General features: G+C 39.1%; 1 protein-coding gene across 2 annotated transcripts in view; it reads right to left on the bottom strand.

Annotated features, from left to right (window-relative positions):
* HAX1 (HCLS1 associated protein X-1) overlaps positions 1 to 27,442 on the bottom strand; it is a 58,771-nt gene that overhangs the window by 27,941 nt on the left and 3,388 nt on the right. For both annotated transcript variants that reach the window (XM_063440426.1, XM_063440425.1), the window contains exons 2-6: positions 19,158 to 19,378; positions 13,573 to 13,742; positions 12,572 to 12,620; positions 11,111 to 11,226; positions 10,827 to 10,950 (exon numbers count right to left, since the gene is read on the bottom strand). In XM_063440426.1, the coding sequence (XP_063296496.1) occupies positions 10,827 to 10,950; positions 11,111 to 11,226; positions 12,572 to 12,620; positions 13,573 to 13,742; positions 19,158 to 19,378 (680 nt within the window). The remainder of the gene's footprint in view (positions 1 to 10,826; positions 10,951 to 11,110; positions 11,227 to 12,571; positions 12,621 to 13,572; positions 13,743 to 19,157; positions 19,379 to 27,442) is intronic.

Raw genomic sequence — 27,442 nt, 5'->3', positions numbered from 1 at the left:
GACTTTGGAGTAAGCACATGTAGAAGGAAAGGGATTATTGTTGATTTTATTTGAACTGTAATGCATGCACTGTATTTCAATTGTATTGTTGTCTTGTCTGTTTTATTAGGAGTCTCATGAACTCCTGTGTCTGTCTCTAAGGATTTTTTTTTCCTCACCTTTCATCTTTTCTAAACTTCCTATATTATTATACTGTCCACTCCCATTTCTCTTGAAAGAGAAGTGATTGGTCACACACTTCTCACCTCGCTCCAATCCGTGTCTACCACCCCGGGTAGGCGGATTCAGTGACTAGTCTACGTTTTGGGAAGACGCACCTGAGAAAATCCTACGATTCTCGGGTGGCAGTCGAGCATTGTAGACGTTCTTGTTCAGTTTTCCTTCTCTCTCCCTGTATCTAGGACGCTGGTATAGGGGTAAAGGGATTATGGGACAGGATTTAAACAAGCCCAGTAAGGGCTGGTTAGCATGTGATTTAGTTGAAGACAGAGAGGGTGAGGAAATGGTTAAAGGTGTTGAAAAGATTGCAAAAGTATGTAAAATTGCTGTACCGACATGTGGAAGATTGCAACCAGAAAGTTGGCGTAGGTTACTGACAGAAAAGAAAGGCAAGCTTACAGATAATGGTTTATTAAAAACTGCTGAAGCATGGTATAGAGTAGCGAAGGCTATTCAGCTAGAAGGTTGGGTTGAGGAAGAGATAAATCACAAAGGTGTGAAATTGTTTGTGTATCATAATAACTGTGTTGCTGGAGTTTACCCTCAGCCAGCGCCCCAAAGTGGCGCCCAGGGGACGTCTATCCCCAAGGTTCAGTCAGCAGTAGGTGATAGCCAGCTGACTATGTTCCCCACTCCCAACACCCATCCCGTCACCTCCCCTGTCTGCCCGGTCCTGAATTCTGATGGATCTTTCTTTTCCCCCTCCCCGTCTCTAACATTCCCATCATCCTCATCCATCCCTACGTTACCTGCTGTACCTCCCCCTAACATTTCATCTGCCATTCCCTCCCTACACTCTCTCTCCGTTGATGATCCCCTCCCCTCTTCCTCCGCCCAACTAACCACCTCCTCCACCCTTGCCCCGGCTCCTCCCTCTACACCCACCCCTACCAATCCCTCTCCGTTCCCTCCCATCTCCACCCCAGCTCAATACCCCACCTCCTTCCCCTCCCCAGCCTGGCCCTACCCCTTCCCATATCCCATGGCCCTGCCCTATCCCGGATATCCACTACCCACTCCCCAAGCCACTCCCCAGGTTCCGGTCATGCCCAGTCCGGCACAGTCTGCCCCCGACGTGCCCTCTTCCAACATGGCCGCTGCTTCTTCCCTTAACCCTAATGTAGTACCTCCTCCGGCCACCAATATGGCGGCCCCCAGTTCGGCCCTGATGCCGGTAATCCCCGGTGACTACCTATCCCCAGGTTATGACTCGCTAGCCACCCCTGCATCTGGGGCTCGTTCCCAACCACCGATCCTTTCACCTAATTCGGGCCCCGCACCACGCAAAAGAGCCAATATCATAGAATTCGATGATGACGAGATGGACAGGGTGTCCCATGTCTCATCAGAGCTTGCCGCGGGAGCCCCAACTCATCGTTCTATCGATGACCCCTTTGGCCACAAGGGTCGGGGAGAACAGGTCCCTCCTAAATATGTTGCTTTCAATCCCACTCAAGCTAGTGCTCTAATGAAATCACTCCCTGACCCAGAAAAACAGCCTATGCCCTTCTACCGAGGGGTAGTTCAAATTCAAAAGACTTATTCCGCCGCATGGCGTGATCTACTGAGTATTTGTGCTATTAAAGCAGGGGATGCATATTGGCCGAGCATGGCCCGACACCTCAGTACTGATCTACTCAGCAGTGATGTTGATTACCCCTCTGGAGTAACTTTTTGCACCCAACTAAGAGAATGGGCTAAGGACAAACTTGCGGATCAGGCTGCTGGCCTTACTGATGTTATTCAAGAAAAAGGAGAATCAGTGGAAAGGTTTCATGCAAGACTGTACCAAATGTTCACAGATTTGGGGTTTGATCTCACTGACAAGATTCATTCACAAATGTTGTCCGGTGCATTCGTCCAAGGTGTTAAAGACCCAATACGCAAGGGAATCATTGCTGCACGCCCCGAATATAAGGTTGTTCCCCTAGATACTTTACTCCTAGTTGCTAGGGGCCTAGAGTCTGCCCAGACCCTTAGAAGGCCAAGTTCTGCTCCCCTCATGGTGGCACGCACTACCCCTATTCCCAAGGGTACCAGACCAGAGGAAGGTGTTTGTTTTAATTGTAAGGTCAAAGGGCATTTTAAAAGTGATTGCCCGGAACCCAAGAGAGAGCCAAGAAAGCCACACAGGCCTGCCCCGGCCCCTAAGACTGAGAAGGAGGTCCCAATAATTGAGGAACCAGATGACTAGGAAATTGGCAAGCCTGTGTCATTAACCCCTGTTATGGCAGTGTCTACAGGGGATAAGGGGGGGCCACTTGCTACAGTAACTTTGCCCATTGAAGGCCACCCTACCACATTTCTTGTTGACACAGGTGCAGCCCGTAGTGTTCTACGAGAACGAGACTTGCCAGACCCATCTTTCCTGTCCAATATTGATGTCTCTTGTGTTGGAGTGGATGGCCAGCCGAGACATAGCCCTCTAACAACCCCGCTACGAGTTGGCTCTAGCCTGCTCGCTCGCTTTGTAGTATCCTCCACATGCCCCATTAACCTGTTAGGTGCTGATGTCCTCTCACGCCTGCAAGCTTCCATCACCTTTACCCCGGATGGGCAGATAGAAATGTTTACACCTCTGTCTATATCAGACACTTCAGCCCTATGCTCTCTGCCTCTGATGCTGCATTTAGAAAAGCCCCGTGAGGAGACAGCAGAATTAAGGTCCAATTTCCCAGAGGAATTAAAAACACAGGTGCCCGCAAAGTTATGGTCCTCAGGCCCAGAGGACATAGGTCACCTAAATGTTCCCCCTGTGGTGGTAAGGCTTATTCCAGGAGCTAAGTTACCAAGAAAACCACAATATCCATTAAAACCAGCACAGTCTGCTGCAATTTCTGTCCACATTAAGGCACTCTTGGAGAAGGGTGCCCTTGTCAAATGTAAATCTGAATGCAACACCCCGTTATTTCCTGTGAAGAAGAAAACTCCGAAGGGTGAGCCAGAGAAGTACAGGATGGTTCAGGATCTCCGTGCTGTTAATGAAGCTACAGTCCTGGACACCCCTCTTGTACCAAATCCTCATACTCTGCTTTCTGGAGTCCCACCATCTGCAAAATTCTTCACAGTCATTGACCTAGCAAATGCCTTTTTCAGTGTCCCACTGGACCCATCCTGCCAATACCTGTTTGCTTTCACCCATGAGATGCAGCAGTATACCTGGACTGTCATGCCCCAAGGGGCACAAAATTCACCAAGTCAATTTGCAAAGGCCATGGCCACCATCCTTGACCCATGGCAAGCCGAGCACCCAGCAGTTGTTCTGCTTCAGTATGTGGATGATTTGCTGCTCTGTGGAGATGACATACCCACTACCGAAGAGTGCTCAATTAGTCTGCTTTGTTATTTGGCAGAACAAGGATGCAAAGCTTCGCTCATCAAGCTACAGTTCTGCCAACCTTCAGTAGTTTTCCTTGGACACTGCCTATCTCAAGGTACCAGACATCTTACTCGGGACCGGGTAAGAGCTGTGCTGGATATTCCGCCCCCAAGGACTTCTAAGTCTCTTCATGCCTTCCTAGGCCTCATTTCCTACTGCAGAGCATGGATCCCAGAAGCCTCTCTGCTCATGCAACCTCTCTATGACGCACTTAAGTCTGACCCTTTCTATTTACCTAATGAGGCTATGGACAACTTTAATGCTCTCAAACGAGCCATTGCTTCTGCTCCTGCCCTGGGCCTACCTGACTACTCCAAACCTTTCAAATTGTTTGTCTCTGAAAGACAAGGCCACGCAACAGGAGTGCTCACCCAAACTAATGACTTAAGAGGCCGCCAGAGGCCTATTGGATATTTCTCATGTCAACTGGACATTGTGGCCAGAGGGACTCCTTCCTGTCTCAGGGCTGTTTTTGCTGCGAGAGAACTCATAGAGAAGACCTCAGACCTGGTCCTTGGCCACCCTCTGGTTGTTTTGGCCCCTCATGACATCTCTGCCATCATCAACCAAGTCCAGCTCAAGCACGTGTCTCCAGCCAGACACCTGCGCTTACAGTGTCATCTCCTTTTGCCTGACAACATTTCCATCCAAAGATGTCAGGTGCTTAATCCGTCCACTCTTCTTCCACTCCCTGAGGGGGGTATCTATTATGGATTTATCACGGATGAAACCTACATTCACCTGCTCTGTGGATGTATCAAGAAAGTCATGCATCCACATTTGACATTTTATGAAGATGAGAAGCCTCTCTGTGAAGGCCCAGATCACGCCTTCTGCACCACGTGGTACAAACCAAACATTACCCCTGAACCTTGCTATGAAGATGAGCTTTACCACCGGACCGATGTAAAGCTTACTGCACAAGACTTCTATTGTGACTCTGACGGCAATAGTATGGTCTTGATCCAGCTACCTCAACAACTTAACTACCTTTACCGTCATTGGGATACTGCTATCCCACATATTCCTGTTACCAAGTTGAAGACAAGGTCATGGAATGATCTTGGGCCCATGGCAAAACTATGGGCCACCATGACTGAAGAACAGCTACAGGAAAATGGTATTGTCAAATACCCAACAACTGACCTTCTAGAAGCATGGCCACGCCATTTCCTGGAAAAGGAATTTCAAGATCTAGTCATAAAGAATGATTATGACCCAGAAACACCTCATGACTGTTTTGAACAGATGAAAATGGAAACAGTGCACTTACCAACTGTGCATGAGAACCCATTACCAGATCCGGATTTTACCCTGTTTGTGGACGGATCGAGATACGCCGATGAAGGAGGAACATATCATACAGGATATGCCGTAACCACAACAGATGAAGTTATTAAATCATCATCCTTACCGCCAGCAATGTCTGCACAAGAAGCTGAATTACAGGCTCTGACTTCAGCATGCAAAATTTCCGAAGGAAAACGTGCCAACATCTATACAGATTCAAGATATGCTCTAGGCGTGGCACATGACTTCGGCCTAATTTGGAAGACTAGAGGATTTCTTACCACCGCCGGTACACCAGTCAAACACAGCACTGCAATCAAGGAGCTAATGGATGCCCTCCTACTCCCCAAAGAAGTGGCCGTTTTGAAAGTAAAGGCCCATGGGAAATTGGATACAGATGAAGCAAAGGGCAACCATTTGGCTGATCAGGCTGCTAAGTTAGCGGCCAGGGATTTGCAGGAAGTGGATGAAGAAGTGTCCGGACAAGAAGAAGAAGTCCCTATTTTTGCTCTGCAAACTCTTCCTACTGATTTGCGAATTTTACAAGAACAACAAGCTGCAGTCACTCCTGAAGAAATCCAGAAATGGAAAAAGAAAGGAGCTGTCCAAAAGGACGGAATATATTACAACAACTTCAAATTTTGTCTTCCCAGAAATTTGTATCCAGCAGTTGTCCAATGGGCACATGGGCCTGCACACCTGTCAAAAGAATTGATGGCCGCCCTCATACAGAAGTATTATGAAGCACCTGGAATCACAACATTGATCAATAGCTTCTGCAAGGCCTGTGTCATTTGTGCAAAATGCAATCCAGGAAGACCAGTTAAAGTACCTGCGAAACACCTGGCAAAGCCCATGTACCCCTTCCAGCGGATTCAAATTGACCACATCCAAATGCCCAAGAGTGGGCCCCATGAATATGCACTAGTAATAGTGGACATGTTCTCAGGCTGGCCAGAAGCCTACCCAGTGGCCAATATCACTGCAAAAACAACCGCAAAGCGCCTACTTACAGATATTGTATGTAGATTCGGACTCCCAGAAGTTATTGAAAGCGATCAAGGCCCAGCCTTTACAGCAACTGTGACTAAAGAAATTTGGACTGCTCTAGGAGTGACTCTAGCCTTCCACACCCCTTACCACCCACAAAGTAGTGGTAAAGTGGAGCGCATGAATGGCACCCTAAAAACTAGAATGTTAAAAATGTCACAAGAAACAAAGATGCCCTGGCCAGAGAGCCTACCAATAGCTCTATTTAGTGTTAGGCACACACCTAGAGGGAAGCATTCACTGTCCCCATATGAGGTTCTATTTGGGACAGCACCCAGACTAGGTTGTTATTATCCGCAGCAGTTGCAACTCCAATCAGATGTTTTAGTAGACTATGTAACTGAACTTGCAAATGTCCTAAACAAAATACATGCCCAAGTTTTCTCTTCAATTCCAGATCCCGAATTGGATACAGGTTCCCATAACCTACTTCCCGGAGATTGGGTCCTGGTTAAGAAGTTTGTGCGGAAAAATACCCTGGAACCAAGATTTGACGGTCCATTCCAAGTTCTCCTGATTACTGCAACCTCCGTCAAATTGGCCGGTAGGCCAAATTGGATCCACGCTTCCCACTGCAAGAAATCTCCTGCCCCAGAGGAAGCGAATATCGCACAAACATGTATCTCTGGTACATCTTCTCCTTAATTAGCCTTATGAAGGCCCAACAAGTAGCCATTACCAAAGACATTAGTGGGTACACCTTCTGGTATAATTCATCATGCACCCAGGTGGCTACTTATACCTTTGACTACTGTGATATTGTAGAATGCCCATTTCCCACACCACAAATCCAGAGCATCTATAGAGATATCCCTCATTCGAAAGACCCATATGTTTGTGTAGTTGACAAGCAATGGGGGCACAATTGTGACCATTGGGGGGCGGCGGGGTGGAATGCCGGGCCTGCCTGGGGTTACAAACCAAAAAGTGCCGTAGCTAAAGTAGATGATCATGGTAGATCGCTCCTCCAGAGAATGACTTTGAGAAAGCCTGGGGGGAGTACACCAATGAAATTAATCCTTAACATTGAGCATCCAAGTCCAACAGATGCAGACCAGTATGTGATGGGAATGTATTGGAAAAAGGGTTCCTACCAAAAGTTAGGGCATTTCTACCTTAAAGATATGTGCAACTCTTCTGAGTGGCAAGGGGCCACCCATATGGTCCCTAACCCATTAAAACCCCATATCCAGACCTTTCAGGACATGATGGCCATTGCTAACCCCACTTTTGAAGATACCATGGCCGCTGAAACAGGTTTTAATGATGTAAATTTATGGTTAGAATGGATGAAATATAACGCTAATAAGCATAATAGAACTGCATGTTACGTGTGTGGAGGTGCCCGGCCTCACCTAGGTACCGTACCTTTAATCCTACCTGTAGATATAGAAGAATGTATTTTAAGCCTTTTTGCCTATCACTATAATTTTAACAGGTCCATATGTATTGCATGGACAAAGGAGTATCCTCTCCTAGCCAACGATGTCAAACCCCCTGACGGTATTACCGTATATAAAGGTAATTACACTTGCTATGCCATGTACGATGGTATTGGTAAATTTGTGGGTAACTTTTCCAAAGGCTATTGTGCTACATACAGAACTGTCCCTGTACGTCTGCTGCAACATCACACTAGGTCACTAGGGGACATTTATTGGTTGTGTGGGGATTTACAGCTAAGATCCAGAATGGACACAGAATGGTGGGGAGAGTGTACTTTGACTAAGGCCATTATGCCTATACATATTATTTCTGACACACACCTCAACATCCATGAGTTCAGCCACACTAAGGTTAAACGTGACGCCCCAGTGAAAGGAAGTTTTGATCCTCATGTATATATTGATGCCATCGGAGTGCCCAGGGGGGTGCCCAATGAGTTTAAAGCTAGGGATGAAGTTGCTGCAGGATTTGAATCAATTTTTACCATAGTTACCGCAAACAAGAATCTAAACTGGATAAATTACATTTATTATAATCAACAGCGTTTTGTCAATTACACCAGAGACGCCCTCCAAGGGTTGGCCGAACAGTTGCAGGCCACATCCCAAATGACTTTCCAGAATAGAATGGCCCTAGATATGATCTTAGCCGAAAAAGGAGGGGTTTGTAAGATTTTGCCCGACACTATGACATGTTGTACCTACATCCCAGAAAACACAGGCCCTAATGGTAAAGTCACACTAGCTATAGAAAAATTAAATGACCTGTCTGAAGAGTTAAAAAGGAATTCTGGGATAAAAGATCCCTGGGAAAGATGGTTTGGTTGGATGACAGGATGGCAAAAGGCTTTAATGCAGATTGGTATGGCTATACTAATTTTTCTTTTTATTTTTGCTCTTCTCTTTTGTTGTGTCCTCCCATGTCTGAGAAAATCCCTCATGAAGACTGTTGACCAAGCGGCACCCACTTTGACCCATCTCGAAGTTGATGACCAAGAATTCCAAGACATCAACTCACCCTGTCTGCCGCTGCAAACATTCCCTTTTGTTGATAAAGTGCAGGAATTCTAGGAAGGGACTAGCTCAGGGACAGCATCTGTCAGTGAATGGTAAAGGCCCCATGTGGAGAAGTGGTGGGTTAGCTGCCATGGGATACCCTTGGGTGTGAAGCGTTCGAGAGCCATACTGACGGATGGTTAGCCTATTAGGGTCAGATCTAGGGACAGCCTTGCACTTTGCATTAACACCTAGCTAGCGGCCACGGGGTTTCTGTGCCTTTGGGTTAACACGTCTTCTGATACTAATATAATAAAGTTTTATCTCTTAGAATCTAACATTTCATAGGGGGGACTGATGTGGAATTATTAAAAATCTTTATTGTACTTGTATTGAATTATTGTACTAACTCCATTTTAACTTTATACTGTGACTTCGTCCTCCATTTTGTCCTCCTAACCTGACTTCTTCAATCCTCCATTTTGTCCTCATGGCTTAACTTGTTCATTTTAAAACTACATTACGTGACTGAACTTCTCAACCCAATTAATACAGTAGACAAAGACCGTGTTTCCTTCAAGGACAAGTACCAGGAGGTGCTGGCTACTCCTTAAGACTTGCTGGCTACTCCTTAAGAGCTTATAAGATAGTACAGTTTGAAGGCCACAGAACACAGTAGTAATGAAATGTTCTATTCATAAGAGACCTTGCACCTGGACATAAAGCCTGATATCACTGACCGTGTAAAATGACGCTTAGGACCCCCTTGTCCCCCACCCGTGTCCAGAATAATCCCACCTCTGATGGGTGGGCACGGGACTAACCTCTTAATTTTACTAACCAATAGGTAAGACACTAACTCCGTCACTTAACAATTAATCCAATTGATGATGTTTATTTGCTGATATTCTAATAATCAATGATGACGCAAAATGCCTCTTAAAAGGGCCTGCGCGCCCGCTTTTACTTCACTTGCCAATAAACTTTCTCGAAGTTATTTTAACCTGAACCTCGTGTGTCAGACTTAATTACTTCAGCGTATATACGCAATTTAATTTTATTGATTTGGACAGGAACAGATAGACTCTGAACATTTTGGTTTACTTTCAAAAAGTACCATAACATACTCAGAGAGAAAATGAGAACGAGAATAAAAGAAAACAAAGGGAACATGGCAAAAGGAAAGCATATAACCATATACAGAGGCTAGATAACGTCCACTAATGTCATGCGGATTTAAAACTCAGGCAGTAAGGCTGCATATAAAAAGGGAGTCTACAGTCAGCCAACACCTGACAGCAGGAAGCACAGAAGACCTGCTGAGTGATCTTTGGGGGAGACAGCGAAACAGAATCAAGGTATGATGTTACCCCAAGCCAGCAACTTTAAGCCACAGACTTGGGTACTCTCCAAGGCCAAGTCCACAAGTAGTGAGCGGTGCCTGTGAAATCGCTGAGCCCAGAGGAGGAACTCCGTTTCGATGCTTCTCACACCTCTAATCATCTTACCGAGCCAGGAAAGGTGATGCTTTTGCTTGTGCTTCCGATGCTGCTCAGAAATGCTGAAAGATTACCTCTAACTTTAAACAGGGAGCTTTCCCGCCCAAGTAACTATGCTATCCTCAGCTAGGTTCATTGAACAAGAAGCTCCTGCAGGCTCTATCGGGCTATTAACAGAGTACAAGACAAGACATTCTAACAGGGTGATTGAATAAAGTGAGAATTCAAAGTGAATTTAAGGCCAGAGTAGCTGAACTGAAAGCATAGAGAATGTTTCCAGTTCTGCTATTTTTATCTTAAATTTGAATTCTCACTTTGTGAATAACCCTGTACATTCAACAGACTGTGCAATGAGGGAAGGTAAAAGATGTAGAGTGTGTGGACATAGTGTAGCAGATAATCGAGCAGTAAGACTGCAAAGCCATGTTCTATATACCAAAACCACTTCATTAAGCTAAAGTTGTTTTGGTTCTTAGAATATCTTTTTAATAAATAATGTGGGTTTTCTTGCAAATGCCATTGAAATCTTGTAGTGATCCTGCCTGTATCCCAGCTGTGATGAGTCGGCTTTGCCTCTATGGGTTATGAAGCCCTTTATAGGTGTACAGACCCTGCTTACATCTTTTATGAAGTGAGACCAGAAGAGGTAGAGTACAGAAGCTAGGAGAAATCTACATGTTATTGTTAGAACACGGCTGGCAAATTCTTTTGTCACTCTGGAATTTACACACATATATTGTTCTGGAAGGGAATACTAACTCAATCTCCATCTAAACATTCAAACAGGGTGTAGAAGTTACAAGTAGTGAAAACGCTCAGTGAATGAGTTTTATAACACTGTACCTCATACTGCCATTTAACTTGCCATTTTGTTGACTTTAATGAGGTGTGAACTGGTTACTCAAGTTAAGCCAGTGATGCAGCCACTATCCATGGCAATCAACTTACCAATGAGGGCACCCTGGCAAGGGTTCTCTGTTGTGCTACTGAGAATCTGGTCCCCACGGCGGACAGTCACACTGGTGGTTTGTTTTCCGTGTCCGTCTGTCACAGTTCGTCGCTCTTCTGTAGTCTGAAAAGAGGCAAAATCTTAATAGGATTTAGCATGATACAGAATAATAGACATTAACAGTATGAATGCAGACTGTCTGGGATCCACACACATCAAGCAAAGCAAAATAGGCAGACTAGTTTACTGCAGACCCAAATAAAGCAATCACTCTCATCCTCACCCCATCGGCTTTCGTCACTCTGGAAACAGACACACTCTGGAAATAGGAAGAAGACTTAGGTCCTGATGGGCCCAAGAAGGCATCCAAACCCTTAGAGGATACTTCTGAATCCAGATCTAGATAGAGAGAAGTATAAACAAAAGAGTTAGCAAAACAATCTGGACTGAGGCGTAGATTTGATAGACAGAGAGAGATTTATATAGCCCGGTGTAACTATAAGTTATTGATTTCATATCAGTCAAGTGTGGGAAAACAGGTATGCCACAGATTACATATTGACACAGACTGCTATAACACAGTAATAGCGAATGATTGCCTGACAGACAAAATTGCAACAGAAAGATTCCTACCCAGATTCCGTCACCCTTTCTTTGTCTCAGTCCCCCCCACCTACTTTTTAAGCCACTGCCCACTTTCTCTATTAAAGGGACACTATATTAACCAGAGCAACAACAGCTTATTGTATTGGTTCTGGTGCATAGAATCAGTCCCTTCGCTTTTTTGCAGTAAACACAGCATTTTCAGAGAAAATGCAGCGTTTACATTAAAGCGTAGTGATAACTCCACTGGCCACTCCTCAGATGACTGAACGAGGTGCTTCCTGGGTCAGTGCTGCACAGTGTGACTGACATTCAGTGTCTCCACCATCTGCATGGAGACACTGAACTTTCCTCATAGAAATAATCCCTTCTGATGAGGTCAGCCAAGCAGGTAGATCAGGAACAGAGTCAGCAGCAGCTGAGTGGAATAAAGGTATGATTTTACAATATTTAGGGTGACATGGGGGATATATGGTGTTTTTTTAACACTATAGGGTCAGGAATACAAGTTTCTGTTCCTGACCCTATAGTGTTCCTTTAATGTTTAAATCTCTTTTCATGTGTTCCCTATTCTTTCCTTCCAGAATTATGGATCAATCCATATAATTATCTTGTCCCCTCCATATAAAGCCCTCCACCCTTTTGCCCCATTATACCATCATATAATTTGTATATAAGTGTAGGTTCTCTATTAAAGTTCACTTCTGTATCCTTTTATTTTAATTCCCCACTACCTGCATCTATTTACCCCGTCTCAACTACCAATCCGAATAATAACCTCTTGCTATACACCATTTTACTCCCACTTGCTCCTCCTATTTGCTCAGTTCCTCCGTACGTCTTTCTAACCTACACCAGCATACTGTCGTGCATCATCATAGTTTCTACACTCTCTTCATAATAAACGTCCCCTTTTCAGTGAACCACAAAGGGCAGTGGGTGGTGGAGAGAAAAAGTCTTCCAGAGGGTTTTTGCAGTTTTTAATTTATGTTGTCCTAGCAAAATGGTCAATATGTCCCTGCATTTGGCGTAAAGCACAATGCATTAAACTGAGCTTAAGAGGCCTCTGAGTGACAAAAGCAACAACTGTGCATGGGCATTACAGGTAGGTTATAAATGATATATCAGAAAGGTTATTTACCTCGGTCTTCCTTTGAGTCTGTTTGTGGGATTCGGAATGAATAATCATCCTGATAACATAAAATGAGGTCACTTTAACACACATTATAATGCAACCCTTTCATTTATTTACATGAAATCCATAAATATAAAAAAATATTGCAAGTTAATTGTTTTTGTCTTGTGAGAGCCCCCTCCTTCCCCTCAAAAACACAAAACCAAACCTATCTACTTATGCTTTGACAGGATGGTGGATTGGAGGAATCATATTAAATGTTACAAAAGGGAAAAGAAATTTGAATAAAACCACGTATCAGAGCATGAGCATAACCAAAGTTAAAGTATGGATTAAGTCATTTTTTTTCCAACTGTAAATAAATGTGAATTACCCATTTCAGGAACTTTGATCATAATAGCAACAGAATCAGATAAGTGTATTTCACTGAACCCTTTAAAAAAAATATGCTCTTGGAAATCGACTCAAAAAATACTTGAATTGGCTTCCCAGTGTCCATAGAACATTGGAAGGAAAGAAAGGTCTTGTTACATTCCCAGTTTTCAAAGTTTAATGTGTCTCCATCATCAAAAAAAATACTAAAACACTAATATCTCATATAGCAACACAAGAATAATCTACAAATGCTGCGGATTTAAAAAAAAAAACAAAAAAAAAACTGCTCAGAGTTTTTAGCTTTTTTAAAAATAATTTATTATTAAGGGTTTAAAACTCATCTGAACTTCTTTATGACACTTATCACCAGGGAGGTCAAATAAGCCATGTGAAAATTCCATGCTCTATACGCCTATTTTTTAATTGATCCTTCAAAGAAAAGTGACAAAAATTCCTAGTCGGAAATAAAAACCGTCAGAACTACAACAGACCATTACAAGTAAACCTACCCTAAACTGTGCAAACTACCTGTGGCTCACATTGTTTTATTCTAAATTATGTAAAGAAATGAGCAGATTATATGATAGCTTTAGGGGTTTTCCCCTTGAAAAATGAACCAGAAATATACACACCCATGGTATTCGTCTTGGGAGCCTGGGTACGTCTGGATTAGCTGGTATCCGTGGGAGTGGATGCTGCTCCTTTGGTAGGTGAGAATCCGGATATTTAAGCATAGAATCCCTTAATGTTTTTGCTCCATAACCTTCTGGCCTTTGGGGTGGAGATTCAATGCCATGCAGCTCTGTGCATAGAGAGAGAGAAAAAAAAATTAAGATATATTTTTTGCTATTGTGGTGCTAAGATGACGGTACATTGTAAAGTAGAGGAAAATAAATTCATATCAGCACTACACTTACATCCAAAGTGTATGATCTTTCCACAAATATAATTGTCAAAAGATCTCAAAATTCCTTAATCTCTTTCCAAAGCTCATCCCACCCCACCCCAAAAAGACACCATCACCACAATATAAAAAAATCCAAACAAAACACCCCCTCAAATTGTTACCAGATACATTTGTTGTAACAGCTTCTCAGTAGAACTGCATTGCTACTCCCCCTGCTGGTATCCACTATACACTACAAACAGAAGCAAAGGAACAAACCTGTATCCATCCTGCTGCAGTGTTCTCCTCTTTATTTATTTACACTACAAGAAGTGATGTCCAGTAGAAATGTTTGACAAACTACAGAACTACCGGTCACACGAGCCAGTCAATTATCCCCTGCTTATGTTCCAAGCTTGCCCACTCACAAGTTCATGTTTTATATTAGGACCCGGATTGTCAGGTTAGGGCATAATCCCAGGGCAAAAGCCAATCATTCATTCAGGATCCAAGAACACTATATCTGTACATATTATAAAATTCACGGGTCGTTGGTAGTCTGCAGTAGATGGAAGATATATTCCTCTCCGCCATGCATTCTATAACCAGGCTTTGTAACAATTGTTTGTACTAATAAACGTAAGCACTCAATCTTTTGCCTCTTTATTTACAGGTCTAATCCGCTCGTCTGTTTTGGCACACTTCAACAGACTGTGCTATAGGTAGACAGGACACGGTTGGTCCTTGAACACAACTAAAGGCTTGGATTTTTTCTTTTAAACTAAATGCACAAATATTAAAATGAACACTATCAGGTCAGGAACACAAACATGTATTCCTGGCTAAAAATCGGCAGTCTGATGTTGGAACTTCGCTGCGCTGGTAATAAGGTGAGTTTTAAACACTATAGTGTTAGGAATACGTGTTTGTGTTCCTGACCAGTGGCGGCTCTAGACTTTATGAGGCTTTAGGCGAAACTCAAACAAGAGGCCCCCCACTAACACTCATAGTAAAAAAAACAGATAGGGGTTGCATCGTGTGTATAATGAGCGGTAGTTATAATGTATGACAGGCTTGTAGCGCTGGATACAGAGAGCTAGTCTCTGTATTCACTGTTGGCGTGAGTGTGACACGGTTGAAGGAGAAAGTGTGACAGGGCAAGGGGAGGTGAGAGTGACAGGATGACGGAGGGTTATGTGACAGGGTGAGTGTGGCATGGCTAGGCAGGATGAGTGACAGGATAGGAGAAGTTCATGTGATAGGGTGAAGGGGGATGAGTTTGACAGGGTTATGAGTTATGTGTTGCACGGCTGGAGGAGGGAGTGTGAAAAGGCAAGGGAAAGTGAGCCAGATAGGATTATGTGACAGGGTGAGTGTGGCATGGTTGGGCACGAGTGAAAGGGTTAATGTGAAAAAGGATGAGTGTGACAGGGTTGGGGGTGAGTGTGACAGTATGAGAGAAGATGCATGTGATAGGATTATGGGGATTAATGTAATAGGGTGAGTGTGGAAGAGCGGTAATTGTGGTATGGATGGAGGGGGTGAGAGCGACAAGATTAGAAGAGGTTAATGTGAGCGAGGCTGGGTGAAGGGGGCATGACAGCATGTGGGGGGGGGGGGAGTTTGTGGAATTGTGATGGTGGGTAGGTGAGAGTGTGGGAGGCAGTGTTGGAAAGGGTGACCATGTGTGCAGGGGCAGTGTGTGGGAGGGGTGACTGTATGTATTGGTGACAGTGTTGGGGGCTGACAATATGGGGTGCAAGTGTGTGAAAGGGTAACAGGGTGAGGGAGCAGTGTAGAGGAATGTGACAGTTTAGGGGGCAGGGTGTGAGTGGTGGGTGACAGTGAGGAGGAAGATGACAGTGTGGAGGATGGTGACAGTGTAGGAGACACAGTGTGGGGGAGCAGGGTGTGTGACAGTGAGGGGGAGCAGGGTGTGTGACAGTGAGGGGGAGCAGGGTGTGTGACAGTGAGGGGGAGCAGGGTGTGTGTGACAGTTTGGCGGGCAGTGTGTGTGTGACAGTTTGGCGGGCAGTGTGTGTGTGTGACAGTTTGGCGGGCAGTGTGTGTGTGACAGTTTGGCGGGCAGTGTGTGTGTGACAGTTTGGCGGGCAGTGTGTGTGTGACAGTGTGTGTGTGTGACAGTGTGGGGGCATTTTGTGTGAGAAACTGTAGGGAAGCAGAGAGTGGGGTGCAGGTTTGTGACAGTGTGTGTGACAGTGTGGGGGGCCAGTGTGTGTGACAGTGTGGGGGCATTTTGTGTGAGAAACTGTAGGAGGGCAGTGGGGGTGGGAGGGCAGTGTTGGGGAAGGGCAGTGGGGGGTGGGAATGCAGTGTTGGGGGCAGGGCAGTGTGGGTGGGAGGGCAGTGTTGGGGCGAGGGCAGTGTTGGGGCAGGGCAGTGGGGGGTGGGAGGGCAGTGTTGGGGCAGGGCAGTTGCACATTTGGGCAATATTTAACCGAGTACTCCATACCTGTATCTTTATTTTTCGTTATTTTCGTAGCAAACATCTCTTTTGTGTACTCGTTTCCTAGCAACTGTGCGTGCTTGACATCTGACGTCATGACGCCACACACATACTTGCCGGCTCCAAGATGGCGAAGGAACGTCAAATATCGAGACACAGCTGTACTAAATTGGTGGGAACTTAGTTCACTGTATATAAACTGGTGAGTGTCATTGTATGTTTAAAGAACGTTTGCATTAAAAAAGGGCTTGTGCCCGAAACATCTGCTTTTATATTTTGTCCTTCAAATAAATTCTAGGTAGCATGTTTTATTCACACTTTAACTGGAAGTGCAGACCTCATTTTTTCACGTTTGCCTAATAGCTCTCAGCCTGAATGCTCCCCATAGAGATTTGTTGATTCAACGCATCTTTATGAGGAGATGCAGATTGGGGCAGCGCAGTATTTTGCTGCGCAAGAGCACCATCCTCCCAATGCTGTCCTCAGTCATGGAGGCGGGGCCAAATGAGAGAAAGGGTAAGTTTAAACAGCTTTCCTAATATAAGGGGGGACGGTGATCTTAACAGTTAGTTTAACACTATAGTGTCAGAAATACACGTTTATATTCCTGACACTATAGTTCCATTATGTTCCATTAATCGTTATTCAGAGGAAATCTTCATCTATACAATTCAAGCTGTACTAGCAAGCACCAGCTAATTTATATAAACTGTAGCAACTTTATACTAGATCTTCATCTATACAAATCTAATCTGCATTAGCAATCTTTCTACTTTATACTGTGCAGCTATTTTTAGCAGTATCCCTACTAAATGACTGCTTAACACTTTTTTCCTGCTATGTAACAAATTGTTACACTTTGCAAGTCTGTTAGACCCTACACGTATTTACTAAGAGATTTCCAGGTACTGTGATTCATTATTATAGATGGGAACCTCTCTTCAATAGCTACGTAGTTTATAATAACGATTTTAGCACCTATATGGGATTTATCTCTATTTGAAGATTCCCTTTGTGCTTATTATAAGACATCTTCAAGATTTATTCACATCCCATTTATGAGCCAATACTCTCTCTCTCCTTACTCAGTTATTATTACTTTATTTTGTTTTTTCTATTTTTTCTATTTTGAGGATTTTAATTTTATTCTAGTGCTATTAAAAGTTAAGTTTTAGTATATACATACCCACAAGGGGGCGTCCAACTCCTCTCAGACCTACTAGGTCTGTTCCTCTTTATTCACAAATGTGAGGGTTATCCCCTATATTGGCCGCCCCTGACACACACCATATAGTTACATAGTTACATAGTTACATAGTTAGATAGCTGAAAAGAGACTTGCGTCCATCAAGTTCAGCCTTCCTCACACCTGTTTTTTGCTGTTGATCCAAAAGAGAAAAAAAAACAAACAAAAAAAACCCCAGTTTGAAGCACAATTTTGCAACAAGCTAGGACAAAAAATTCCTTATTGACCCCAGAATGGCAGTCAGATTTATCCTTGAATCAAGCAGTTATTACCCTACATTGAAAGATTATATCCTTGAATATTCTGTCTTTGCAAGTATGCATCTAGTAGCTGTTTGAACATCTGTATGGACTCTGATAAAACCACTTCTTCAGGCAGAGAATTCCACATCCTGATTGTTCTTACAGTAAAAAAACCTTTCCTTTGCCTTAGACGAAATCTTCTTTCTTCCAGTCTAAACGCATGGCCTCGTGTCCTATGTAAAGTCCGGTTTGTGAACCCTTTGGGATATCTAGCTTTCTTCTCTTTTCATTAATCATTGTTCAGATCATATAATCTATTAAACAATGACAATTTATTGCTAGTTATAAATATTCCCTTCTATATAAAAGTGTGTGAGGGACTGCTCCTCGTGTAGAATTGCTGAGTAATTCACCACGTTGATCACTGGTATTCTGGGTCACCAATGATCAATTATCTGAAAGTAAGCATTTTAAGATTCCTGCTAACAGTTTGGTGTGCGCACACAGCATTTAGAGGGATCTTGGATGGAATAGGTGGAAGTAAAATTTACTTTGAAGTCAGAAACAAAGAGGCTTGGCTTATTGCTGCTGCGATATTCCACAAATTGTAATCTCTCTTATATAAACGTTATAAAGAGGCAAAGTTGTTATAGTGCAAGAGTGACCCTTTAAGGACTTTACAAAAGTTTAAGAATGAGCAAAATAGACATATTTTAGTTGCTTTGCATTCACAATGGGGATACAGTGATTACAGATGTGTTGTAATACTGCTTTATTGCTGGGGATCTACCTTTTGGGCACCCCTGATTTAATACCTTTACTAAGAGAAGGTAGAAAGTGTAGGTAAGGAGACTGATAAAATGTATAACAAAAACACTTGTCTTATTGTGTATTTATACTGTTGAGGAGAAAAATAAATACTGGTGAGGATTTAGACATAATCAAGCACACAGATATACAAATAAGATTACATTTACACAAACAGTACAGAAATTCATACAGTGATCCGAAGGAGATGGTGCTTTAACGGAAAATCTGCACAATGCATGGAATACGCTTTGAATGGAGAGGGTACCAGTAAGTAAATGATAATATAATAGATAGCTGAATGGCAAGAAAGTAATTCTGTGTGATAGTTGAGATCACACGTTAGAGTCTGAGATTTTAAAGTTTTTTTTTATTTCTTACTTCCAAAGGGATGGATAGAGGCAGATATATATCTTTATTTTAATTAAGTACAAGGTTTCACCTCGTATATGGTGCTCAAACTAAGAATTCCAGAATGTAAATATTTTCTTAAAGTGTAGGTTTCCATCATCCTACCTACAAAACCTAAAGCAATAAAGCCTGCACTCTACAAGCTGTGTAGGACGTACCTGGAATTTGCACATCAAGAGAGCCGAAATCCGCAAAAAGTTCGTTGAAATCCTGAAACAATCCCTCAAAGCCAAATGACTCCTTGAAAGGGTTGTGACTTGGCCCAAAGGAGAAGCCAAAGTTAAACGTGGGAGGGTTGCCAAATGGGTACCCAGAATCTTCTACTTCATCCCCATCATCATCTTCGTCTTCAAGAGTAATCCCACCAAAGAATGGGTCTCTGAAACAGAAAGACTCATTAGAAACAAGGGGACCGCACAAATTGACATAAGATGTATTATTGATAAAGTTTAGAATCTCCCTTAAAGGAACAGAATCAGGGTTATTCACTACAGTCTAGATATCACAATTTGTCCCTTGTCAACGTCATTCGGGTCTTTCCGCTTGCCGATCTTTCCTGCTTTAAACACATGAAATTCAAGAACTGACTGTTCACTGGCTGCCTACTATATGCCACTGTTTGACAGGTGCCACTGTAACGTTATAATCAATGTTATTCACTTCACCTGACAGTGGTTTTAATGTTGTGTATGATCAGTATATATTAAGAATTACGGAAAATAAATGTAAAACATTTCAAAAGGAATGCACCTGCGCTGTTGTATGTGTCCATCAATTTTATCCATAAACTCTGGAATAGTATGGTAAGAGCAGGGTCTAGACTCAGCTCACCACTGGTCCGTATTTGTCTGCATTTTCTACAAGCTTCATGTTTTTGGGGTTTCCAAATGTGTAACAGAATTTCACAATTACACAATTTGCAGTAATGTTTCTTTAAGCTATACTAGATGCGTTTAGAAATGAGTCTGTAAAGGGGAATATGCATGGTGTCCAAGACGGGCACTCACAGGTCTAGTTACCAAAGTCCGAGCCAGAATTGAATACGGATTTAAGTCAGATTAAATACTGCTGGAAATCGGAAATTTGGGCTCAAATACTTACAATCTGCAGCTGGAGAAACAAAATACTGACTGTTTAAGGGCTGAGTTGTATGGACACTTGCCAGAGCTTTGCTAGCCAGCCAGCACATTAAAAAGTACAAAAGAAAATACAAAAACTATAGTAATTTTCAGTTATTGACGAATGTGAGAATTGTTGGAAATTTGAAGTGAATTTCAAATTTAAGGCCAAACTAAAAGCAATCTACTTGTTTAAAGGACTAAAGTGGTAGCACAAATGACTTGCCGTGACATAAGATAATTTCACTTGGAGCTTGGCATTGAAAGAGTTAATAATTAACCTCAGAATTTTACCAAAAAGAAATCAGAATGGAAAACAGAGATAAAAAAAGCTCTGGGAAAATCCTCCAACATAGCGATAGTCTCAAACTGGTATTTTGGCATCAGTTTTCCCTTTTCAATTTAAAGTGTGAAAGGTTTAGTATCTTACCCCCTCTACTCCCTCATAGCGTGTTTGGTGAAAGGGTGTAATGTGTGTGTGTGTGTTACTTTGGCTTTGTAACACTGAGAGGTAATCACACACAGATATTGTGTATTATATTATTATATTACACAGTGTGAGGTTATCACACACAGATATTGTGTATTATATATTATTATATTACACAGTGTGAGGGAATCACACACAGATATTGTGCATTATATTATTATATTACACAGTGTGAGGGAATCACACACAGATATTGTGCATTATATTATTATATTACACAGTGTGAGGGAATCACACACAGATATTGTGTATTATATTATATTACACAGTGTGAGGGAATCACACACAGATATTGTGTATTATATTATTATATATTATTATATTACACAGTGTGAGGGAATCACACACAGATATTGTGTATTATATTATTATATTACACAGTGTGAGGTAATCACACACAGATATTGTGTATTATATTATTATATATTATTATATTACACAGTGTGAGGTAATCACACACAGATATTGTGTATTATATTATTATATATTATTATATTACACAGTGTGAGGTAATCACACACAGATATTGTGTATTATATTATTATATATTATTATATTACACAGTGTGAGGTAATCACACACAGATATTGTGTATTATATTATTATATTACACAGTGTGAGGTAATCACACACAGATATTGTGTATTATATATTATTATATTACACAGTGTGAGGTAATCACACACAGATATTGTGTATTATATTATTATATATTATTATATTACACAGTGTGAGGTAATCACACACAGATATTGTGTATTATATTACACAGTGTGAGGTAATCACACACAGAATTGTGTATTATATTATTATATATTATTATATTACACAGTGTGAGGGAATCACACACAGATATTGTGTATTATATTATTATATTACACAGTGTGAGGGAATCACACACAGATATTGTGTATTATATTATTATATTACACAGTGTGAGGGAATCACACACAGATATTGTGTATTATATTATTATATATTATTATATTACACAGTGTGAGGGAATCACACACAGATATTGTGTATTATATTATTATATTACACAGTGTGAGGTAATCACACACAGATATTGTGTATTATATTATTATATTACACAGTGTGAGGGAATCACACACAGATATTGTGTATTATATTATTATATTACACAGTGTGAGGTAATCACACACAGATATTGTGTATTATATTATTATATTACACAGTGTGAGGTAATCACACACAGATATTGTGTATTATATTATTATATTACACAGTGTGAGGGAATCACACACAGATATTGTGTATTATATTATTATATTACACAGTGTGAGGTAATCACACACAGATATTGTGTATTATATATTATTATATTACACAGTGTGAGGGAATCACACACAGATATTGTGTATTATATTATTATATTACACAGTGTGAGGGAATCACACACAGATATTGTGTATTATATTATTATATTACACAGTGTGAGGGAATCACACACAGATATTGTGTATTATATTATTATATATTATTATATTACACAGTGTGAGGGAATCACACACAGATATTGTGTATTATATTATTATATTACACAGTGTGAGGTAATCACACACAGATATTGTGTATTATATTATTATATATTATTATATTACACAGTGTGAGGGAATCACACACAGATATTGTGTATTATATTATTATATATTATTATATTACACAGTGTGAGGTAATCACACACAGATATTGTGTATTATATTATTATATTACACAGTGTGAGGGAATCACACACAGATATTGTGTATTATATTATATATTATTATATTACACAGTGTGAGGGAATCACACACAGATATTGTGTATTATATTATTATATTACACAGTGTGAGGGAATCACACACAGATATTGTGTATTATATTATTATATTACACAGTGTGAGGTAATCACACACAGATATTGTGTATTATATTATTATATTACACAGTGTGAGGGAATCACACACAGATATTGTGTATTATATTATTATATTACACAGTGTGAGGTAATCACACACAGATATTGTGTATTATATTATTATATTACACAGTGTGAGGTAATCACACACAGATAATGTGTATTATATTATTATATTACAGTGTGAGGTAATCACACACAGATATTGTGTATTATATTATTATATTACACAGTGTGAGGTAATCACACACAGATATTGTGTATTATATATTATTATATTACACAGTGTGAGGTAATCACACACAGATATTGTGTATTATATTATTATATTACACAGTGTGAGGTAATCACACACAGATATTGTGTATTATATTATTATATATTATTATATTACACAGTGTGAGGTAATCACACACAGATATTGTGTATTATATTATTATATTACACAGTGTGAGGGCATCACACACAGATATTGTGTATTATATTATTATATTACACAGTGTGAGGTAATCACACACAGATATTGTGTATTATATATTATTATATTACACAGTGTGAGGTAATCACACACAGATATTGTGTATTATATATTATTATATTACACAGTGTGAGGTAATCACACACAGATATTGTGTATTATATTATTATATTACACAGTGTGAGGTAATCACACACAGATATTGTGTATTATATATTATTATATTACACAGTGTGAGGTAATCACACACAGATATTGTGTATTATATATTATTATATTACACAGTGTGAGGTAATCACACACAGATATTGTGTATTATATTATTATATATTATTATATTACACAGTGTGAGGGAATCACACACAGATATTGTGTATTATATTATTATATTACACAGTGTGAGGTAATCACACACAGATATTGTGTATTATATTATTATATATTATTATATTACACAGTGTGAGGTAATCACACACAGATATTGTGTATTATATTATTATATTACACAGTGTGAGGGAATCACACACAGATATTGTGTATTATATTATTATATATTATTATATTACACAGTGTGAGGGAATAACACAAAGATATTGTGTATTATATTATATTACACAGTGTGAGGTAATCACACACAGATATTGTGTATTATATTATTATATTACACAGTGTGAGGTAATCACACACAGATATTGTGTATTATATTATTATATTACACAGTGTGAGGGAATCACACACAGATATTGTGTATTATATTATATATTATTATATTACACAGTGTGAGGGAATCACACACAGATATTGTGTATTATATTATTATATTACACAGTGTGAGGGAATCACACACAGATATTGTATATTATATATTATTATATTACACAGTGTGAGGTAATCACACACAGATATTGTGTATTATATTATTATATTACACAGTGTGAGGGAATCACACACAGATATTGTGTATTATTATATTACACAGTGTGAGGGAATCACACACAGATATTGTGTATTATATTATTATATTACACAGTGTGAGGGAATCACACACAGATATTGTGTATTATATATTATTATATTACACAGTGTGAGGTAATCACACACAGATATTGTGTATTATATTATTATATTACACAGTGTGAGGGAATCACACACAGATATTGTGTATTATATTATTATATATTATTATATTACACAGTGTGAGGTAATCACACACAGATATTGTGTATTATATTATTATATTACACAGTGTGAGGTAATCACACACAGATATTGTGTATTATATTATTATATATTATTATATTACACAGTGTGAGGTAATCACACACAGATATTGTGTATTATATTATTATATATTATTATATTACACAGTGTGAGGTAATCACACACAGATATTGTGTATTATATTATTATATTACACAGTGTGAGGGAATCACACACAGATAGTGTATTATATTATTATATATTATTATATTACACAGTGTGAGGGAATAACACAAAGATATTGTGTATTATATTATATTACACAGTGTGAGGTAATCACACACAGATATTGTGTATTATATTATTATATTACACAGTGTGAGGTAATCACACACAGATATTGTGTATTATATTATTATATTACACAGTGTGAGGGAATCACACACAGATATTGTGTATTATATTATATATTATATTACACAGTGTGAGGGAATCACACACAGATATTGTGTATTATATTATTATATTACACAGTGTGAGGGAATCACACACAGATATTGTATATTATATATTATTATATTACACAGTGTGAGGTAATCACACACAGATATTGTGTATTATATTATTATATTACACAGTGTGAGGGAATCACACACAGATATTGTGTATTATTATATTACACAGTGTGAGGGAATCACACACAGATATTGTGTATTATATTATTATATTACACAGTGTGAGGGAATCACACACAGATATTGTGTATTATATATTATTATATTACACAGTGTGAGGTAATCACACACAGATATTGTGTATTATATTATTATATTACACAGTGTGAGGGAATCACACACAGATATTGTGTATTATATTATTATATATTATTATATTACACAGTGTGAGGTAATCACACACAGATATTGTGTATTATATTATTATATTACACAGTGTGAGGGAATCACACACAGATATTGTGTATTATATTACACAGTGTGAGGTAATCACACACAGATATTGTGTATTATATTATTATATTACACAGTGTGAGGGAATCACACACAGATATTGTGTATTATATTATTATATTACACAGTGTGAGCTAATCACACACAGATATTGTGTATTATATTATTATATTACACAGTGTGAGGTAATCACACACAGATAATGTGTATTATATTATTATATTACACAGTGTGAGGTAATCACACACAGATAATGTGTATTATATTATTATATTACACAGTGTGAGGTAATAACACACAGATAATGTGTATTATATTATTATATTACACAGTGTGAGGGAATCACACACATATATTGTGTATTATATATTATTATATTACACAGTGTGAGGTAATCACACACAGATATTGTGTATTATATTTTTATATTACACAGTGTGAGGTAATCACACACAGATATTGTGTATTATATTATTATATTACACAGTGTGAGGTAATCACACACAGATATTGTGTATTATATTATTATATTACACAGTGTGAGGTAATCACACAGATATTGTGTATTATATTATTATATTACACAGTGTGAGGGAATCACACACAGATATTGTGTATTATATTATTATATTACACAGTGTGAGGTAATCACACACAGATAGTGTATTATATATTATTATATTACACAGTGTGAGGGAATCACACTCAGATATTGTGTATTATATTATTATATTACACAGTGTGAGGGAATCACACACAGATATTGTGTATTATATTATATATTATTATATTACACAGTGTGAGGTAATCACACACAGATATTGTGTATTATATTATTATATTACACAGTGTGAGGGAATCACACACAGATATTGTGTATTATATTATTATATTACACAGTGTGAGGGAATCACACACAGATATTGTGTATTATATTATTATATATTATTATATTACACAGTGTGAGGGAATCACACACAGATATTGTGTATTATATTATTATATATTATATTACACAGTGTGAGGTAATCACACACAGATATTGTGTATTATATTATTATATTACACAGTGTGAGGGAATCACACACACATATTGTGTAGTATATTATTATATTACACAGTGTGAGGGAATCACACACAGATATTGTGTATTATATTATTATATATTATTATATTACACAGTGTGAGGTAATCACACACAGATATTGTGTATTATATTATTATATATTATTATATTACACAGTGTGAGGGAATCACACACAGATATTGTGTATTATATTATTATATTACACAGTGTGAGGTAATCACACACAGATATTGTGTATTATATTATTATATTACACAGTGTGAGGTAATCACACACAGATATTGTGTATTATATTATATTACACAGTGTGAGGGAATCACACACAGATATTGTGTATTATATTATTATATATTATTATATTACACAGTGTGAGGTAATCACACACAGATATTGTGTATTATATTATTATATTACACAGTGTGAGGGAATCACACACAGATATTGTGTATTATATTATTATATTACACAGTGTGAGGGAATCACACACAGATATTGTGTATTATATTATTATATATTATTATATTACACAGTGTGAGGGAATCACACACAGATATTGTGTATTATATTATTATATATTATATTACACAGTGTGAGGTAATCACACACAGATATTGTGTATTATATTATTATATTACACAGTGTGAGGGAATCACACACACATATTGTGTAGTATATTATTATATTACACAGTGTGAGGGAATCACACACAGATATTGTGTATTATATTATTATATATTATTATATTACACAGTGTGAGGTAATCACACACAGATATTGTGTATTATATTATTATATATTATTATATTACACAGTGTGAGGGAATCACACACAGATATTGTGTATTATATTATTATATTACACAGTGTGAGGTAATCACACACAGATATTGTGTATTATATTATTATATTACACAGTGTGAGGTAATCACACACAGATATTGTGTATTATATTATATTACACAGTGTGAGGTAATCACACACAGATATTGTGTATTATATTATTATATTACACAGTGTGAGGTAATCACACACAGATAATGTGTATTATATTATTATATTACACAGTGTGAGGTAATCACACACAGATATTGTGTATTATATTATTATATTACACAGTGTGAGGTAATCACACACAGATATTGTGTATTATATTATTATATATTATTATATTACACAGTGTGA

Source organism: Pelobates fuscus, chromosome 13 (genome assembly GCF_036172605.1).
Source record: "Pelobates fuscus isolate aPelFus1 chromosome 13, aPelFus1.pri, whole genome shotgun sequence".
NCBI lineage: Eukaryota > Metazoa > Chordata > Amphibia > Anura > Pelobatidae > Pelobates > Pelobates fuscus.
This window is presented reverse-complemented; position numbering and strand designations above follow the sequence as displayed.